The 18,225-nt window shown below is 47.6% G+C and overlaps 1 protein-coding gene across 1 annotated transcript; it reads right to left on the bottom strand.

Moving 5' to 3' along the window:
- Window positions 1-523: 523 nt before the first annotated feature.
- On the bottom strand, window positions 524-13,916 carry AOC1 (amine oxidase copper containing 1; the record flags this gene model as incomplete). Its single annotated transcript, XM_079711195.1, is given in 7 exon segments — window positions 524-793; window positions 1,013-1,145; window positions 1,514-1,799; window positions 2,622-4,203; window positions 13,817-13,824; window positions 13,827-13,883; window positions 13,886-13,916. Coding segments are annotated over 7 exon segments (2,367 nt in total).
- Window positions 13,917-18,225: the final 4,309 nt, after the last annotated feature.

Below are 18,225 nucleotides of genomic sequence, written 5' to 3'. Positions count from 1 at the left end.
GATGTTGGGGTCGTTTCCAGACTTTGCCAGTACAAACAGTACTGCAGTGAATTACTGTGTACATCTATTTTTCCTGGGTTTGTAGGTAGATCTCCAGGATACCTCTGAGAAGTTGGATCAGTGTGTCAAAGGGTAAAGGTGTTGGCAATTTCGCTCGATTTTTCCATAGTGTCTTCCTGTGGTTGCACTACTTTGCATGCCTATCAGCCACCCAGAAGGGTCCCCCACAGACCCCCGAGAGGGAGCCGTCAGCCTCAGATTCTCTAAACTGATCTGATAGGTCAACCTAGTATTTCAGTGCATGTCCTTGCCTTAGTGATGGAGGTCTTCTCTGGGGTGGAGGCCAAGGCCTTGTGTTTCTCATCTGTGTGTGTGCCACACGCCCGGCCTGGTGTATGGCCTCGTCTGCTATGCCTTCTGCAGGAAGCAGCATAGGAGCTGAGGCCTGAGGGGGTTTACTGTCTGTGCCTGGGGTGGGGGGGGCACTCGGCCTTCAGGTGGGAGTTAGTGGGGGGAGGGGCCTTCACACAGGCCTGTAGGTTCCATTGTAGCTAAAAGGGGGAGGCATCAAGCAGCCGCCGTCCTCCTCAGGGATCCAGTGCTGGGCATAGGTGGAGCCATTTTCCAGAGGCCACACGACCACGAGGTCTCTGGACGCCAGGGACGGGTCCTCTGGGAAGAAGTTGAAGGGCCGGAGCAGGAAGCCCACGGAGTTCCCGGGCGTGGCCGTGTTGGGGATGTCCTCGGCGTGGGGGATGTGCAGGAAGCCCACTGTGACCCAGGCCACCAGGTCCTGCAGGAGAGGGGCGTGGGCGGTGCTGAGGACGCTCAGAGGGGAAGGGGTGGGCAACCCCCCTAAGCCCCACGTTTAAGGAAGGGGCAAATCCAGTGACCACCGAGCTTGCTCTCCAAGCAGCAAGCCGGCCCTCACCATCCTGGGACCGGGCACAGATCTTGGGACTGAGCGGGGATCTGGTCTCAGGGTGGGGCTGGAAGAGGGCAGAACTGGTACCTCGTCTTCAATGCTCTCATTGTTGTGAAGAAACTCCTCAAAGACCACAGGTGGGTCCCAGGGGTCGTTCTGGTTGAAGATGCTGCTGCTGCATAGCTCAGACTCCCGGTATTTGGTCACTGCCAGGGGATACCTGTCCGGGCAGAGAAGAAGGTAGCCTCCAGCCCCTCCCAGGGAACATCTTCAGGGTCAATGATGGGGGAAAGTTACTGCCTTCCCTCAGATGCGGGATCATCCCCTGGGAGTCAGCCAGACGCACTGTCCACAGAGGCTCCAGGGCTCCGCAGGGGCTCTGTACTTCCCCTCCCCAAACACAGAGCCACGTGACCAAGAACGTACACATGTGCACACACACACACACACATGCGCACACACGCCCAGATACACCACAGCATAGACTCAGAATCTCATGGACAGAAACACAGATACACACGGACACAGGGAAACACAGGGACACTGAGAAGAGCCTCCAGCCCTCCCGGCCTCCTGGGCCTCCCTCACCTGGCCCAGGTGACAGCCCGTTCCTCTTGCCAGCCCGGGGGCAGCACTTGGTCAGCCATGGAGTGGATCTGCAGTCGGTAGCTGCGCTTGTGGCCCCAGGGGTTCTCCTCGGGGCTGGTAAAGAGCAGGTACTTGGGCAGAGTCTGTCTGAAGCGGAAGGCCGCCTGACGCTCCGAGGCGTACGTCGTCTCCTGGAGAGTCGGCTGGACCAGGCGGTGTCTCGGGCTCCAGGGGTTGGTGATGTTTTCTAGCTTCATCTGCAGGGTCTGGAAGCTATTCTTGGTGCCTGAGTGTGTGCAGGGAAGGAGGAGAATCAAGCACCCTGCGCTGAAGCGTCCTCAACCACCCTGGGCCCTCCTTCCTGACCACACCCAGCAACAAACCACGGGAGTGAAGAGGAGGCCAGGGGCGTGCACTGAGCCAGACGGCGGTGGAGGGAAGGGACCGAGGAGCTAGAAGACAGCTCAGAGTCGGGCACGGCCGCTGCAGTGATTCCACTGGGACTCTGACAGGTCCTCTTGAGGGCAGAGCTCTGTGTCTGTTTGCTGAGGCCTTGGCCCCAGCAAAGGGCAGCTGGCCTCTCCCCAGGGGAAGAGACTGTGTCAGTGCCCTCTGGGCCCAGGGGCAAGAGGGGTGGAGTGAGAAGAAGCTGCCCACCTGGTCACGGGGGCCTCTTCTAACACGTGATTTGATGTCAGGCCAAATCCTGTCATTACGCCCATGTCATCTTTTAAGGCGACACCACTAACTCAAGAGACACGAGGAGTATTCCCGACGTCACTGCATCCATTCGAAGCACCAGGCAGCGACATTTCTTACACTCCTGGGCATTATCACCTCCCCCGCCCCGTGCACACCTTTCTCTCCGGTCCGTCCCCCTAGGGGGTCAATGCAGCACCAGGGGAACAGCTGGCTATTCACTATTCACGTTCACCATTTTGCAGGGGCACACGGATTTCTAGCACTGCAGGTTCCACGCATGCAGGCTGGGTAAACTCTCCTGGTATCGCGCTTCCAGGGGGAGTCTAAGCACCCTCTCCCATGAGTGTAAGTTATTGCTCGGATGCGGACGTTTGGCCCGGAGGGTGGTTCCGAGCCCCAGTCCTACCTGCCACATCCAGGTCAACGCGGTAATGCACGAGGTGGGTGTGCATGTTGCCGATCAGGTGTGTGTGCAGGCGGGTCCCATGGCGCAGCCCCTCGGGGGTGTAGAAGGTGGCGTGGACGTAGCCGGTGGCGTGGATCTTGGCCTCCATCACCCCATTGGGGTAGAAGATGAAGTCCCAGATATAGTCGTAATTGTAGACCGTCGAAGTGGTCCTGAGAACCAGCACCTGGCCCTTGAGGCCCGCATAGAAGTTGAAGCCGTCGCTGAAGTTGGAGTTAAAGTGCCGCCGGATGGGCACCCCCGTAGGCATCTCGTAGAGACAGAGGGCTCGGGGGTAGAGGACAGGACCGTCGGCGTCGTAGTAGTGGAGGGCATCCAGGAAGGTGGCCGTCTCCGGGCAGTCGACGCCAGGGGCCAGCTCATGAGTGACGCTGCCCAAGCCCCAGCCGACGTCCATGTACTTGGTCTGCATGCCCGCGGGTGTGTGCCCTCCGTACAGCGCCACGGCCTCCTGCACGCTCACCTCGTAGGCTATACGCTCACCTCCGAAGTGCACGTCCAGGACCTGCAGCCCCGTGGACGAGCGCAGCCGGAAGGCGAAGCTCCAGCCCCCGTAGAGCACGGTGTTGCCCTCCAGGCTGTAGCGGGGGCCCTCGGGCTGCACCAGGCGGGGGCCGTTCGTGGTGATGGCGAAGTCCCCGCGGGGCTGGTAGAAGGAGAAGAGGGCAGCATCTGGTCGGCTCTCTCCATCCTTGTCCTTGGCGAGCGGGTCTTCCAGGACTACCGCGTCCACCTCTCCGTCGTCATACTTCTGAGCCAGCTCTGCGGGGCTGCGGTAGAACTTCCCGTTGTACCAGACCTGCTCCACCGTCCAGTCTTGGGGGTTCATGCTTGCATGATCCACCAGGAGCTCCAGCCCAGTGGGGTGCAAGAAGTAGCCTTTCATATTGCGCTGCAGGATGAACCAAGAGCGGCGCTGGCCGGAGGCCAAGCCACGGGGCGCCACGTCTGTGAAGGTCAGGGACCGCTCGTGGCCGTTTCCGAACGTGAAGCCTGTGGTGCGACGGAAAAACTGGTGCAGGGGCTTGCTGGCCTCCTCCAGGGTGCGGCTCAGGAGGGTATACTCTGCCTTGGAGATGGGCCTGGAGGCCCAGGAGGCCTGGTGTCCGGGCCTGCAGGGCAGGTGTCGCATGTAATGGGGCCTGGGCAGTGGTCCCACAGCAAACTCAGTGATGTTGGGATGCTCCTGGGCTCCGAAGAAGATGACAGCACGCGCTTCCCGAACGGGAGGCCGGTGACCTTTATCCAGAAATCTCAGCACGTGTTGCTTCTTGGGCAGCAACATCTCAATGAGGAACATGGAGTTCTTGGCCATGGTCAATGTGCTGGATGGCTGCAGCCTCAGCTCCTCCTGGGACCAAAGGAAGCTGTGCACGGCCTTCAGCTCTTGGGCACTCAGGTCCGCAAACACCCTGCCCTTGTTGCCGGGGGTCTGTGGGGAGCCCTCTGCCGCGGCCACCGTCTGTAGCACCAGGATGGCAGCACCCGCCCAGCCGAGGGCCAGGGTCTTCCGCCCCATGATCTGGAATGCAGTGGAATAGATGAACTTAGTTTTATGGGAGGAAATGGGTTTCCACCAGGTCGGGTCTTGGACTACGATGTCCCTTGGCCTCATGTTTTTCCCACAGACTCACTTCCTGGCTCGTCCCCGCCCAGCTCGAGGCAGCCCTCGGTGGCAGCAGGGGACCCACGCAGCTCCCAACACTGCTCTGGTCTCTGCTGTCCTTTGATTTTAATTCTGCTGTCTCCTCCCTGGTCTGTAAACCTCTTTTAGTCCCGTGGATTTTCTTACTTGTGCAAACTCCTTTTCCCCTTCTCTGTGCGTTATCTCCGTGGGGCAGCTCTTATCTCTCCAGCTTTAGGTCACTCAGAGATTCACAGTGCCCCTCAAATGCCACAAAATGCTTATTGTGCCATGGGTATTGACGGCAAAACTGCATTTTTGATACAACACGATAATTTTTATGTAGATAAAATCTGAAATTTAGTGTAAAAGTTCAAAGAGTTGGCTCTGGAGCCAGGCTGCCAGATTTCGAGTGCTAGTACATCTCACCATTGGGAACAGCTGTGTGACCTTGGGCTCCTTGCTTAAACTCTCTGGGCCTCCATTCACCCAACGGTGAAATGGAAATAAATGGAAAAATCAGTTGGACAATAAAGATAAAGTGTTTAGAACAAAGCCTGTTTCCTGGGAAGCACTCAAGAAATGCAAGCTACTCTTTTTTTTTTTTTTTTTTGTGGTACGTGGGCCTCTCACCGTTGTGGCCTCTCCCGTTGCGGAGCACAGGCTCCGGACGCGCAGGCTCAGTAGCCATGGCTCACGGGCCCAGCCGCTCCGCGGCATATGGGAGGACCTCCCGGACCGGGACACGAACCCATGTCCCCTGCATCGGCAGGCGGACTCTCAACCACTGTGCCACCAGGGAAGCCCGAGCTATTCTTCTTTTTAAAGTTAACCATGAGGATATACTCTCTGATGCCAGAATATTTAACCTTCTGAGCCGCGTAGAGAGGTTTGACTGGTTAGGCTACAGACCTGCGCCTACCCAGGTGAGGTGCAGGACGGGCTGCTGGCCCTGCCCAGGCTTCTTTAGCCCCTCCAGTGGGGCCCTCCGGTTGTGGCCATCCAAGGCCAAGGCCATGAGGAGGGCACCTCAGGGTGCCGTCATCCCAGGGGGCAATTCAGGGAGATGCTCTTTCCCCCTCCATTTTGAGGGGAGGATCCCCTCCCCTCTGGTTCCTCATCTTGTTCCCTACCCGCCCCGCCCCCCCTGCACTGGTGGGAGGGACCAGGGACTCACGTGATCTTCTCTCCAGCCTGAAGGGGTGCGGGCGCTGTAGGGGCTGCTAGGTGAATCCAGAGCCAGCAGAAGGGTACGTGGTGAGCTCCTGTCCTACTATTAAATTTTGCTCGAGCCTCTTTTTTTTAAGCTAGACTTTACTGAGAGAAGTTCTAGGTTCACAGCAAAATTGAGAGAAATGTACAGAGATCCCATGTGGCTCCTCCCCGCCCTCCCCGTAGCTTTGCAGCTATCAGCTTCCCCCACCTGAGTGATACGTTTGTTACAGTGTATCACTGTGAACCTACAATGACACAACATTATCACCCAAAGTCCATAGCTTACATTAGGGTTCACTCTTGGTGTTGTACATTCTATGGGTTTGGACAAATGTGTAACGACAAGCATCCATCCTTATAGTACCATACAGAGCAGTTTCACTGCCCTCAAAATCCTCTCTCGTCCAGCTGTTCATCCTTCTCCTCCTCCTTCCCCTGCAAATCCTGGCAACCGCTGATCTTTTCACTGTCTCCAGTGAAAAGTTTTTGCCTTTTGCAGAATGTCATGCCGTCAGGATCATACAGGATGCAGTCTTTTCAGACTAGCTTCTTCGACTCAGTAATATGCATTTAAGTCCCCCCATGTCTTTTAGTGTCCAAGTCCGCCATTTTTAAAATAATCTCTGATGAAATAAAATTTATATTTTAAGGCAGGACAAGAAAAAATTAAACATAAAATTCTGTCTCTGTGTTCATTTGGGCCTCCCTCCCCAATGTGCAGTGTGCATCTGCATTACACATTAACCAGAGCCGCTCAAAGATGGGAATGCCTGCAGGACCATAAAGAATAATTTTTTTCTCTCTCTTCTGATGCTAGCAATGTAACTTCTTAGAAGAATAGTGTTCTTTCCCAGCTCTGTAGGGGGTCATGGTGACTTGCTGCCCGCTCCATGTGGACTATGCATCCTTGGTGAACTTTATATAAAATATCAGTATGTCATTTTGATGAAGGATCCTTTTATCTTGAAAATGTATATGACAGTGCCTTCAACTTCTAACAGGTGGAACAGTTCTCAGAGCTTTTTGAGAATCTGCTTCCCAGGTTATAATCCTCAGTTTGGCTCAAATAAAATTCCCTTTTTTTCTTCTTAACTTGATAGTTAATTGAACTTTCTTGGTGTAGTTGGCAGGACATCAGAGACACCCACCAGAGGACAACAGGAGTCTACACTGAACTGGAGCCTGGTACCAGCACAGGCGTTTTGAGCCCTACCTGCTTCTTGGTATTCTTCAGGTGCTTTGGTGAGTTCTTCCGATATCTGGACATCATTGCTTTAAATGACATCTTGAATTTTATTGGAGCTGTTTTTCTTGGGACTTGGATCCTAAGGGAATACCAGTACATTTGCTAGCCAGGGACCTAGGGGGAACTTTGGAGTGAACTGGTTGGTTGTCCTTTTTTAAAATTTGGCTTAAATTGGAAAGATTATGTACATATAGTCTGAACAAACTGTTTGCTAGTGAAATGAAGACTAAGCCCGCTCAGCTCCAAAGAAAAAGGAACACCTGCTCCTTCCGGCCACAAGGTGTTCTCAGGCCACTGAGAACCTACAGGAAGTGTCTGGGGATCAATCCTCGTGACATGTAGTGATCCCACAGAGGGTCCCACTACAATCATTAAATAAATTCTGCTTGCTGGGGAGGCATAACAAAGGCTGATCACCTAGTGCCCCAAGCACCCACGGCAGGTTTAGACTGTCAGAGGGAGGAACCAAGACGACGATAAGAGAGTCAAACGGACCCAGGGGTAACTCCTTGGGGAGCTGGACTCAGCACACATTCCGTCCATCACACTGCCCTCAGAAAGCTGTTCAGACCATATCTGAATTAGGCTACCAAATAGTGAGAAACCGTGCCTCAAAGGCCGAACAGCTCCCAGACCGGCAGCCACTCACCGGAACTCTGGCTGGCTTCGTGTACAAATGGAACAAAGCCAACGTTTGCAAGCATTTATCTTAACTCTTTTTTTTAAAAAACATCTTTATTGGAGTATAATTGCTTTACAATGGTGTGCTAGCTTCTGCTTTATAACAAAGTGAATCAGTTATACATATACATATATCCCCGTATCTCTTCCCTCTTGCGTCTCCCTCCCTCCCACCCTCCCTATCCCACCTCTCTAGGCGGTCACAAAGAACCGAGCTGATCTCCCTGTGCTATGCCGCTGCTTCCCACTAGCTATCTATTTTACGTTTGGTAGTGTATATATGTCCATGCCACTCTCTCACTTTGTCACAGGTTACCCTTCCCCCTCCCCATATCCTCAGGTCCATGCTCTAGTAGGTCTGTGTCTTTATTCCCATCTTACCCTAGGTTCTTCATGACCTTTTTTTTCTTTCTTAGATTCCATATATATGTGTTAGCATAAGGTATTTGTTTTTCTCTTTCTGACTTACTTCCCTCTGTATGACAGACTCTAGGTCCATCCACCTCACTACAAATAACTCAATTTCGTTTCCTTTTATGGCTGAGTAATATTCCATTGTATATATGTGCCACATCTTCTTTATCCATTCATCTGTTGATGGACACTTAGGTTGCTTCCATGTCCTGGCTTTTGTAAATAGAGCTGCAATGAACATTGTGGTACATGACTCTTTTTGAATTATGGTTTTCTCAGGGTATATGCCCAGTAGTGGGATTGCTGGGTCATATGGTAGTTCTATTTGTAGTTTTTTAAGGAACCTCCATACTGTTCTCCATAGTGGCTGTATCAATTTACATTCCCACCAACAGTGCAAGGGTGTTTCCTTTTCCCCACACCCTCTCCAGCATTTATTGTTTCTAGATTTTTTGATGATGGCCATTCTGACCGGTGTGAGATGATATCTTATTGTAGTTTTGATTTGCATTTCTCTAATGATTAGTGATGTTGAGCATTCTTTCATGTGTTTGTTGGCAGTCTGTATATCTTCTTTGGAGAAATGTCTATTTAGGTCTTCTGCCCATTTTTGGACTGGGTTGTTTGTTTTTTTGTTATTGAGCTGCATGAGCTGCTTGTAAATTTTGGAGATTAATCCTTTGTCCGTTGCTTCATTTGCAAATATTTTCTCCCATTCTGAGTGTTGTCTTTTGGTCTTGTTTATGGTTTCCTTCGCTGTGCAAAAACTTTTAAGTTTTATTAGGTCACATTTGTTCATTTTTGTTTTTATTTCCATTTCTCTAGTATCTTAACTCTTAAATGGCCAGGATGGAGCTTTTTTGACATTCTAGAGAAAGCCACCTTGATAAAACACCTTTTCGAAATTCTGACCCCGAGAGAATAAAAATATTCCTAGAAGAATGCTTGAAGTTATAACTCTTACTGTGTCCTTGAAATGTAAACACAGCTCAGATCACCTGAGACTACAGCCTTGGCTCAATTAGTAGAACTTAAAACTGAAAGGAAGAAAAAAAAGGGAAAGATGTTTTTAAAGCAGGAAAATTATGATATCTCTGCCTGTGTCTGTCTGGATATATGTATGTCTGTGTGTACATTATAAATGTGATAGGGCGCTACCTCCAGAAGGTGTTATCAAAATTAATTTGTAAAAGAGCTCTATTTGACTCAAAAGTAGGTGCTTACAATTCAAATATTTCCAAATGTAACTTAAATTAGCCCAATTTTTTTGAAGGATCACGTGATCTAGAATTAATTTTTAATGAGTAAAAACAAGTTTAAATGGATGGTTTAGTTAATACAGACATGTTTTTAGAGTCATCAACATTAAGTATAATACTTTTATTGTACCTAGGTTTACTGGAAATCAGTAAGCTCATATTATCTATGTTACAAAATTTGTAGCGAGATACTTAATGGTATGATGATAATTTCACAAGTAAAAAAAGAGAGATGAATGGGATAAGAGCTTTTGGGTGAACTCTCTAAGAATAATATGTTTTATGGTATGTCTGCCTAAGAACAAATTCTCCAGATTTTTGGCAACCTGAAACTTCAAAGTTCTGCTAAATTAAATTAAATGATGGAAATTCATTACATGTCTAGATCATCTTTAATAAGATAAATACTGAAACATTCATTGCTAAAGAAGTCTATGTTTACCTACTCTTGACCTCTTATTACAGAGAGACTAAATATGCTTGAAACTAATAATAAATATATTTTGTGCTTTATTGAAAGATTATACTATGAAATGGCATTTATTTCTAGAAATTAATTTTAAAAAGGGAATCTTGAGAAAAGAGTTTTATGCATGGTCAAGACTAAGATTAGATTTAATTTAATTTAATGAATTTTAATATTAAAGGTGAAATGATGTAAAACTAGAACTTGTTTTTTTCTCTCTTGTGAGGAAACAAGGGTTTTTTTTTGAAATATTGGTCTGCTTTTGATAACAGATTGTAATGTTTCTTTACCAGTAACTTTCTGCCCTTGCCTTTGAAATCTTTTATTGTCATTTTGGTTATGTGGATAAGTATTGTTTCACAGTTCCTTATGATCCTACTTGACCAAACACTTAAAACCTTTTGATATCTTTGATAAACTTTTCTCAAATCAAATTCTAAATGAAGTTCTTTTGACTTCTAGCTAACTTCGGGATGCTTCAGAGGGCCCCTGAACATCTCAGAGAGAGATATTACAATAATTAGGCTTATATGGTGTATTAAATTACATGGGAAACATTGTCAAATGAGTAATAATAAATCTTCTTATGCTATATTTTATAGGTAAATATTATTAATATAAAAGTTCTAGAAATTATATGAAGTTCCTAAAATTTGAAATGTCGTGGTATAAGTCATAATTCTAGTTATTATCCTAAAATGTTGTATGTCACAGAAATAGCCAAGTGTCCTTGACAACTGCATTGTAATCAGGTCTCTAACCATGCTTTTTTTTTGCGATACGCGGGCCTCTCACTGCTGTGGGCTCTCCCGTTGTGGAGCACAGGCTATGGACACGCAGGCTCAGCGGCCATGGCTCGCGGGCCCAGCCGCTCCGTGGCATGTGGGATCTTCCCGGACCGGGGCATGAACCCGTGTCCCCTGCATCGGCAGGCAGACTCTCAACCACTGTGCCACCAGGGAAGCCCCAGCTAACTTCTTATGAAGTTGTTGCTTTCTGCTCCTAATACTACCTTGGTTTGATGTAATAGCATTAACCTTGCAACTTTGCTTCCAGAAACACAGGAAGAAAACAACCATGACCGTATCTTGTTAACAGATTATCTTCTTGCTCCCAGGAATGACTTATAAGAAGCTGCTATTGATAAAGCTGAACTAATTTAATTTATAGATGGGTCCTACTTATGGGATGAATGGGACATTACCGAGCCAGGTATGCAATAACGTCCACAATGGACATAATTGAAAACTTTTTTTTTACCGGAAACAAAGTCAACACAACAAGCACAACAAGCTTATCTCTAGCTTTTCAACTAGCTAAGCCCAGGTAACAAATATTTATACTGACAGTTGCTATGTTTTTGGAGTGGCATACAATTTTGGAATGCTATGAAAACAGTGAGGTTTTAAACCTCTTCAGGTCAACTTATAAACAAATAGAAAACAGGTTGAAGAGTCATTAATCATTATACAACTGCCAAAAAACAACACGGCATTCCAAATCTGACACTGCAGAAGCTAAAGGAAATCAGCTTGCTGATGTTGCAGCCAAATAGGCAGCTTTAAATATTCATCTTGTCCAGCCTCCAGAATGTCCACTGCTGTCCATTAACCCTGCTAACTCAATACAAGATTTCTTTCTACAGGCTCAAGAAATCACCACTAAAGGAGAGAAACAGATATGGCAACAAAAAGGGGGAATTTTGACCCCTCCACACAAATATTGTTTAGACTGATAAAACAAAATGAAACCTAGAGTGTCTATTGAAGCCCAATGGCTATTACTCCAACATGTACATTCTTTAACCCGTTGGACGTCTGAAAAAAGGTTTTTATGGGGAAGACAATATTTTGGAAAATTTCACCCATAGTGGTGCAGAGGAAATATATTATATTATTGACAGGGACTTATTGAGACAATTAAAAAAATTGGTAACTACTTTTACAGCAAGCTCCCAGGAGATGAAAAGGATCATGGATTACAACCTAGAGATTTTGTTTATTGGAAAGGACATCAGATAAAAGATTCTTTGCAGCCATGCATTAATCCATGCACAGCCAAACTGAAAGACACGAATTCATGGCCTCACACCTCTCATCTTAAAAAGACCCCTCCACTTGAATGGACTTTGATCCCTGTTTCTGGTACCTGGCTTCAACTAAGGCGAGCATCACCAAGCTAGGATGAGAAGAAGATGACAAGAGTAGCAAACAACTGATCCAAGAGTCGAAACCAGGCTGGTAAGACCCATCCTACCAGTTCAATTGTACTGTTTACCAAAAGTCTGTCTCTCTATCAAAAAGTTATTGTTTTATTTCTAGCTATGTTTTTGCCCCAAAGTTTAGGATAGGAAGAAAACTCTAGTAACACTGTCACAAAATATAGTTACTAGGGGCAATTTAGCTGCTGTTGGATTTGTCATCCAATGCCTAAGTCAACACAAGGCCGAGATAACCCCACATAACTTTTTGTCACTGACTTTTCAGATGTTTCTATAATCTATAAAAAGTCTCCCCATTGGCACATATCTCCATATTGGTTTACTACATTCAATTAGTTTACTCAGTTCTGAAGTTTCTATGATGAGAAAGTGATGCTGAAAAATCAGATGACACTTGATTTTTAAAACTGCTTTGCAGGGGAAAACTTACGCTATAATCCAGGCAATGTTGTGCTTTCATACCAGATGAGTCCTCTAATATAACCATCTAATGACTCACATAAGAAATCAGATTTCTGCACTGGGGAATTCCCTTTCTAGTTGAAATGAAATCTTGAATAAATGGTTCCGTTCTGGGGATTCATAGCTTAAATCTCTGCTTCTGACTTTGTTATTGTTGTTGGCCATATTGACTGTGTTCTATATCGTTTATAGAGTAATAATCTCTTGTGCCTCTCGATGTATATTCAAAACTCCACCTAAAATACTGATGTCTAAATGACTTGAAACTACTGATCATATCTATAGCTCTGTATAAAATAGTGGGCATGCACAATTCACATACAGAGTAAAATTGGCATAAGTCTTATTGGACAACCTAGAGTTGACTATCAGTCCATGCCAAGCATTCTACTAGCCTAATCCCCTTAAATGAAAGAAAGAACTGGGCTGTTAAGACAGGGCATTGGGGGACATGGTGGATCCAGAGCAGATAAACAACCATCCTGGCATTGGGGGACCAAATATTTGATCACCAAATGCTTTCTATTGAAAGATTAATGATCAAAGGGGGCAAATAATGAAATAAAATTTACATTTTAAGGTAGGACAAGAAAAAATTAAACATAGAATTTTCTCTCTGTGTTTGTTTGGGCCTCCCTCCTTCCCTCCTTAATATGCAAGGTGCATCTGCATTACACATTAACCAGAGCTCCTCAAAGATGCGAGTGCCTGCTGGACCGTAAAGATCAATTTTTTTCCCTTTCTTCTGATGCTAGAAATGTAACTGCATAAAAGAACAGTGTTCTTTCCCAGCTCTGCAGGGGGGTCATGGTGACTTGCTGCTTGCTCTGTATGTGCTTACCTGGACTATGCATCCTTGGTGAACTTTATGTAAAATATCAATATGTCATTTTGATGTATGATCCTTTTGTCTTGAAAATGTATATGACTGTGCCTTCAACTTCTAACTGGCAGAACAGCTCTCACAGCTTTCTGAGAATCTTCTCCCTGAGTTCTAATCCTCAGTTTGACTTGAATGAAATTCCCCTTTTTTCTTCTTAACTTGGTAGTTAACTGAAGTTTCATCAACACTTCTTATCCCCAAATTGCTTTCTGCTCTGCTAAGGAGGGAGATGAGGAAGAGACCTGTGGTTCTTTAACCCGAACTTGGCTATTCCTTTAACCTTTCCCTTTCCCAGTACCATCCTCTGGTCCAATGTCCAAATGGGCAGTGGGTGAGGTGGACAATGGCAGTGAAGCCATGGGAGAAGGGAGAGCTTAGTGGCCAGTGAGACCTCCATGCTGGGAGATGTGAAACACTCCCTCTCCTCCCCACTGCTCATCTCCAGCACCCGGAGAACAGCAGCCACCTCCTCACTGCACATTTCCCATCTTGCCCCCGGGCAGCTTGTGCCCTGGAGTGACACCTTCTGGGCTCTTGGCCCCCTGTCCTGTGTATTTGTTTCTCTTGACCCTTCACTCCATGTCCATCTTCCCTTGCTTCCCTCCTTCCCAGCCAACCCCTGCTTGACTCTCCCCGAATATCCCATCAGTACATACCTGTGTTCTCTGCTCTGGGCTCACCTCTGCTGCCAGACTTTGTCTCTGACTCCTTGCGCTTTATCGCTCTATTGGTCCCGCCCTGGAGGGAGGGACAGGGTGAGGCATGTGCTGACCAAGGTGGTGACCTACAGCTCAGGAGGCTCCACAGTGGGCATGGGGAGTGGTACAATGAAGTGCATGGGACTCTGGCTGCTGCAGCCCAAAAGGCTCCTGTTACCCCAAGTACCCAAGTTTGGAAACTGCTCAGTCCTTCACCACTTTAGCAGCTGGGTTCACTTCTGTTTTCCCCAGCAACACCTGTGCCCTAGATCTGCTTGCTTATCATCCTCCTGCTGCAGGGACACCTTTCACAAGAGTTGTCTGTGTTTTCTCTGTTATGATCTGTGCTGTGCCAAGGTCCGTTAAAGTAGGTGGTGAGTTTCAGAGGCCGGAGATAAGGACAAGGAGAAATTTACTAGCAAGTAGTCTCACCTGAAGCAGATATACGGGCAAAGGCAGAAGCTGGTAGAGACTGACACCAAAACAAAAAACAGAGACTTTAATCCATGTGTAAATGGAGAATCAGAGACAGAATAGTTTGGGAGAGAGAAGCCACTGAGCTGAGACTCCAGAAGAAGTCATATTAGCCATCTCTGAGACCCTGACAGGATTCAGGAAGGAGGGAGGAGTTGGCTGCGAAGAAAGTCTATCAGGATGGCTGAGGCTGCGGCCCAGAGAAGGGAAAAGGGAAAGGGTGGGGTGGGGCAGGTGCCTATGCCAGGAGGGGAGATAGTACTAGAGTGGCTTAGTTAGATGGCAAGGGCAAAAATGGGCAGGGAGGATGCTCTTGGTCAAAGGGAAAGAATAGTCAGGAATATTGTGCGGCTTGGGAGAACCAAGAGGTCATTTTTCCCTTGCTCACCAATTCCTGATGGCTTATTCTTTTATTATTACATACCTTTTGTCTTTCTCATCATTATCTTCCTGCTTCTTGCATTGCAAGTCATTTCAGTATTTACTGACAGCTAGATGAAGGAAGGAGAAAACTGTTAATCAACCTGATACTTGTTTGCAATTTCAGAAATCAGAAAGTCAGATAACAAGTGTTGGTGAGGATGTGGAGAAATCAGAACCCTATACAGAGTTCACGGGAATGTAAATGGTGCAGCCACTTTGGAAAACAGGCTGGCAGTTCCTCAAATGATTAAACATGGAGTTACCATATGTCCAGAAATTCCACTGTTAAGTGAATGAGAAATGAAAACATATGCCCACACAGAAACTTGTATGTGGATATTCATAGCAGCGTTATTCATAATAGCCAAAAGGTGGAAACAGCCCAATGTCCATCAACTAATGAATGGATAAACAAAATGTGATATATCCACACAATGGAGTGCTATTTTGCATTAAAAAGAAATGAAGTACCGATACATGCTACAGTATGAATGAATCTTAGAAACATGTGAAATGAAAGAAGCCAGTTAAGAAAGACCACCTATTATATGATTCCATTTAAATTAAGAATCCAGAATAGGCACATCTATAGAGACCGAAAGGAGATTAGTGGTTGCTTCAGGCTGAGGAGGGGAGGTTGTGTAGGTGGTGATACCAAATGGATGTGGGGTTTCTTTCTTTCTTTATTTTTTTGCTGTACGCGGGCCTCTCACTGCTGTGGCCTCTCCCGTTGTGGAGCACAGGCTCCGGACGCGCAGGCTCAGCGACCATGGCTCACGGGCCCAGCCGCTCCGCGGCATGTGGGATCTTCCCGGACCGGGGCACGAACCCATGTCCCCCTCACCGGCAGGCGGACTCTCAACCACTGCGACACCAGGGAAGCCCTGGGGTTTCTTTTTGAACTAATGAAAATGTTCTAAAATTGACTGTGGTGAGGGTTGTATATATCTGTGAATAAACTAAAGTCCATCAAATTATTTACTTTATGGGTGAATTGTGTAGTAAGAGAATGCTATCTTAAGAAAGCAGTTTTTAAAAAAATATCGAGAGGGACTAATATCTAGAAACACACACAAAACTCCTAAAAAATCAGCCAGAAAGAGGAAGTCATCCCAATGGAAACATGAGTGAAGAGTCTCAAGGTAACTTACAGAAGGGGAAGCCTAAAGGGCTCAAGGGCACGTGGAAAGGTGCCCAAATGTAGTGGTTTTAGAACAGTGCAAATTCTTCAACAATGAGATATAATTTTATACCCATTTCTGGCAGAAATGAGAAAGCTGGATGACGCCAAGTCTTGGCAGAGATGTAGGGAAATATGCTTGAGGGAGGGGATGCGATGATACAGTCGTTCTGGAGCGCCATCCCCAGGACGTGGGCACAAGGTAGTTGTGCTGCAGGGTAGAAACAGCCTCGGGAGCAGGTACCACTGCAGGGCTCACTCCTGGAGGATGAAGGATGGTGAGGCCACCACTTACTTTTGTGCAGGCAGGGAGGGAGGGCGTGCAAGTGCGCATTTCACTTTTTTTTTTGAAGGAGTACAAAAAATGTTCATAGAAAGACAAAAATGTTACAGGGTAGCACAGAATAAGTGCCGCAGGAGTTGTGCCCTGGGAGTCCTGTGGGATTCAGAAGGAGCTGGCCCTCAGCACTGCCAGCTTCTCAAGGCCTGGGGCTCTGTTTAGATTCCCCGGTGTTAGATGCCCAGGGCTGCTGTAACAAAGTGCCACACGCTGTGTGGTTTAAAACAACAGAAGTTTATTCTTTCACAGCTCTGGAGGCTGGAAGGCTGAAATCAAGGTGCTGGCGGGGCCACTCTCCCTCTGAAACCTCTAGGGGAGGGCCCTTGCTTGCCTTTTCCAGCTTCAGGTGTTGCTGGCAATCCTCAGTGTCCCTGGGTTCCTTGGCTTGTAGACACATCTCTCCAGTCCCTGCCCCCGTGGTCACATGACATTCCCCCCTTCCCCCCCAACCCCCCTGTGTCTATGTCTCTCCTCTTCTTACAGGGATACCTAGTCATTGGATTAAGGGCCCACCCTACTCCAGTATAATTTCGTGTTACTTAATTAAATCTGCAATGACCTTATTTCTAAATAAGGGCGCACTCTGAGGTTCCAGGAAGGACAAGAATTTGGGGGGACACTATCCAACCCAGCACACCCTCTTCACATCCCCCCCTACCCTAGCAGATGTGTGGCTCAGGGCGGGTGAGCACCCCAGGCTGCTCCACCCTGAGGGTGCCACAAAGCCGAGGCAAGTGTTGTCTTGGGATGTGCGAGGGGCCGAGGAGGAGGGCCCGGTGGGAGCAGAGCTGCAGAGCTGAGATGGGTGGTGTGTTCCCAGGAGCCCGGCTGGGGTGTGAGTCCTGGGCAGAATCTGCTACTGTGCCGAGGAGGGCGGAGGCGGAGCGTCTGGGAGGAGGTGGTTAGAGCCATGAGCCCCTTGTGCACGTCTGTGGAAAGGTGGGACGAAGAGGGGGACTTGAGGGAGTGCCATGGAGACCGTGGAGAGAAACGTCTTTAAGAACCACCCCAAGGAAAGAGAGAAGAATGGACCCGGCAGAAATGGCGGGTGAAGCTATGGTTGTTCCCGTAGGCCAAGGGTAGTGAGATGTGGAATTTTGGAATTTGGGCTCTGCTGCCTTGCTTCCTGCTCTGTTTTCCCAGCTCACCACAGTCTCTGTCTGGCTGCTGGTCACTCCTGTACATGACCTTGATTTCTGAGGTGTAGATCCTCCCCCCTTGGTGTTAATGATTGGTGAGAATTACAGATAACACTTGGGCAAAGATTGTGTCCTTGAAGTTCTGGGCTGCCTGCCTCCCTTAAAGGGGCAGAAATGATGGCCTTGGGGAGGACCACGTTGTAGGGGACAGATTATCCAATCTTGGGGAGGGGCAGCGTGCCAGGTGAGGGTGGATCCAGTGTCCGTGGTTAGTGGGCCAGAGGTCACAGCCCACAGCTTCCCCAGTGCTAACTCTTGATATTTTGTTTCTGGAAAAGTCACAACACACCAGAGATAATTTGCGATAATCTAGAAAGCGTGAGTGTTTCTGTAGAACCAGGAGAAAGAAATAGCTCCGCAGCTGCTGTACCACCAAAGTCACCTGATTAGCTCTCTAGGCTAATGAAGCCACCATCATGGGTTGCATCCCTGACTAGGGAAGACTGGTTCACAAGGAGAAAATTCTACCGTTTTCATCAGGGGCTCTGGCACTATTGATACTTCGAGCCTGGTCACTCTTTGTTACGTGGCTGTCCTGTACATTGTAGGGTGTTTAGCAGCATCCCTGGCCTTTACTCACTAGATGTCAGTAGCACCCACCCCCCTCCTGTTGTGACAAATAAAAATGTCTTCTGACATTGACAAGTCTCTCCTGAGGGGCAAAATTGCCCTCCTGTTGAGAACCATTGGTCTATATTTAAACCCTCATGATTTGTACCTGGAAATTATTATTATTGCTATTGGATGCTATTCTACAAT

The sequence above is a fragment of the Hyperoodon ampullatus genome (assembly GCF_949752795.1).
Source record: "Hyperoodon ampullatus genome assembly, chromosome: 9".
In the NCBI taxonomy this organism is placed as follows: Eukaryota; Metazoa; Chordata; class Mammalia; order Artiodactyla; family Ziphiidae; genus Hyperoodon; species Hyperoodon ampullatus.
The sequence above is the reverse complement of the archived record's forward strand: the minus strand, read 5'-3'. Positions and strand labels throughout refer to the sequence as shown.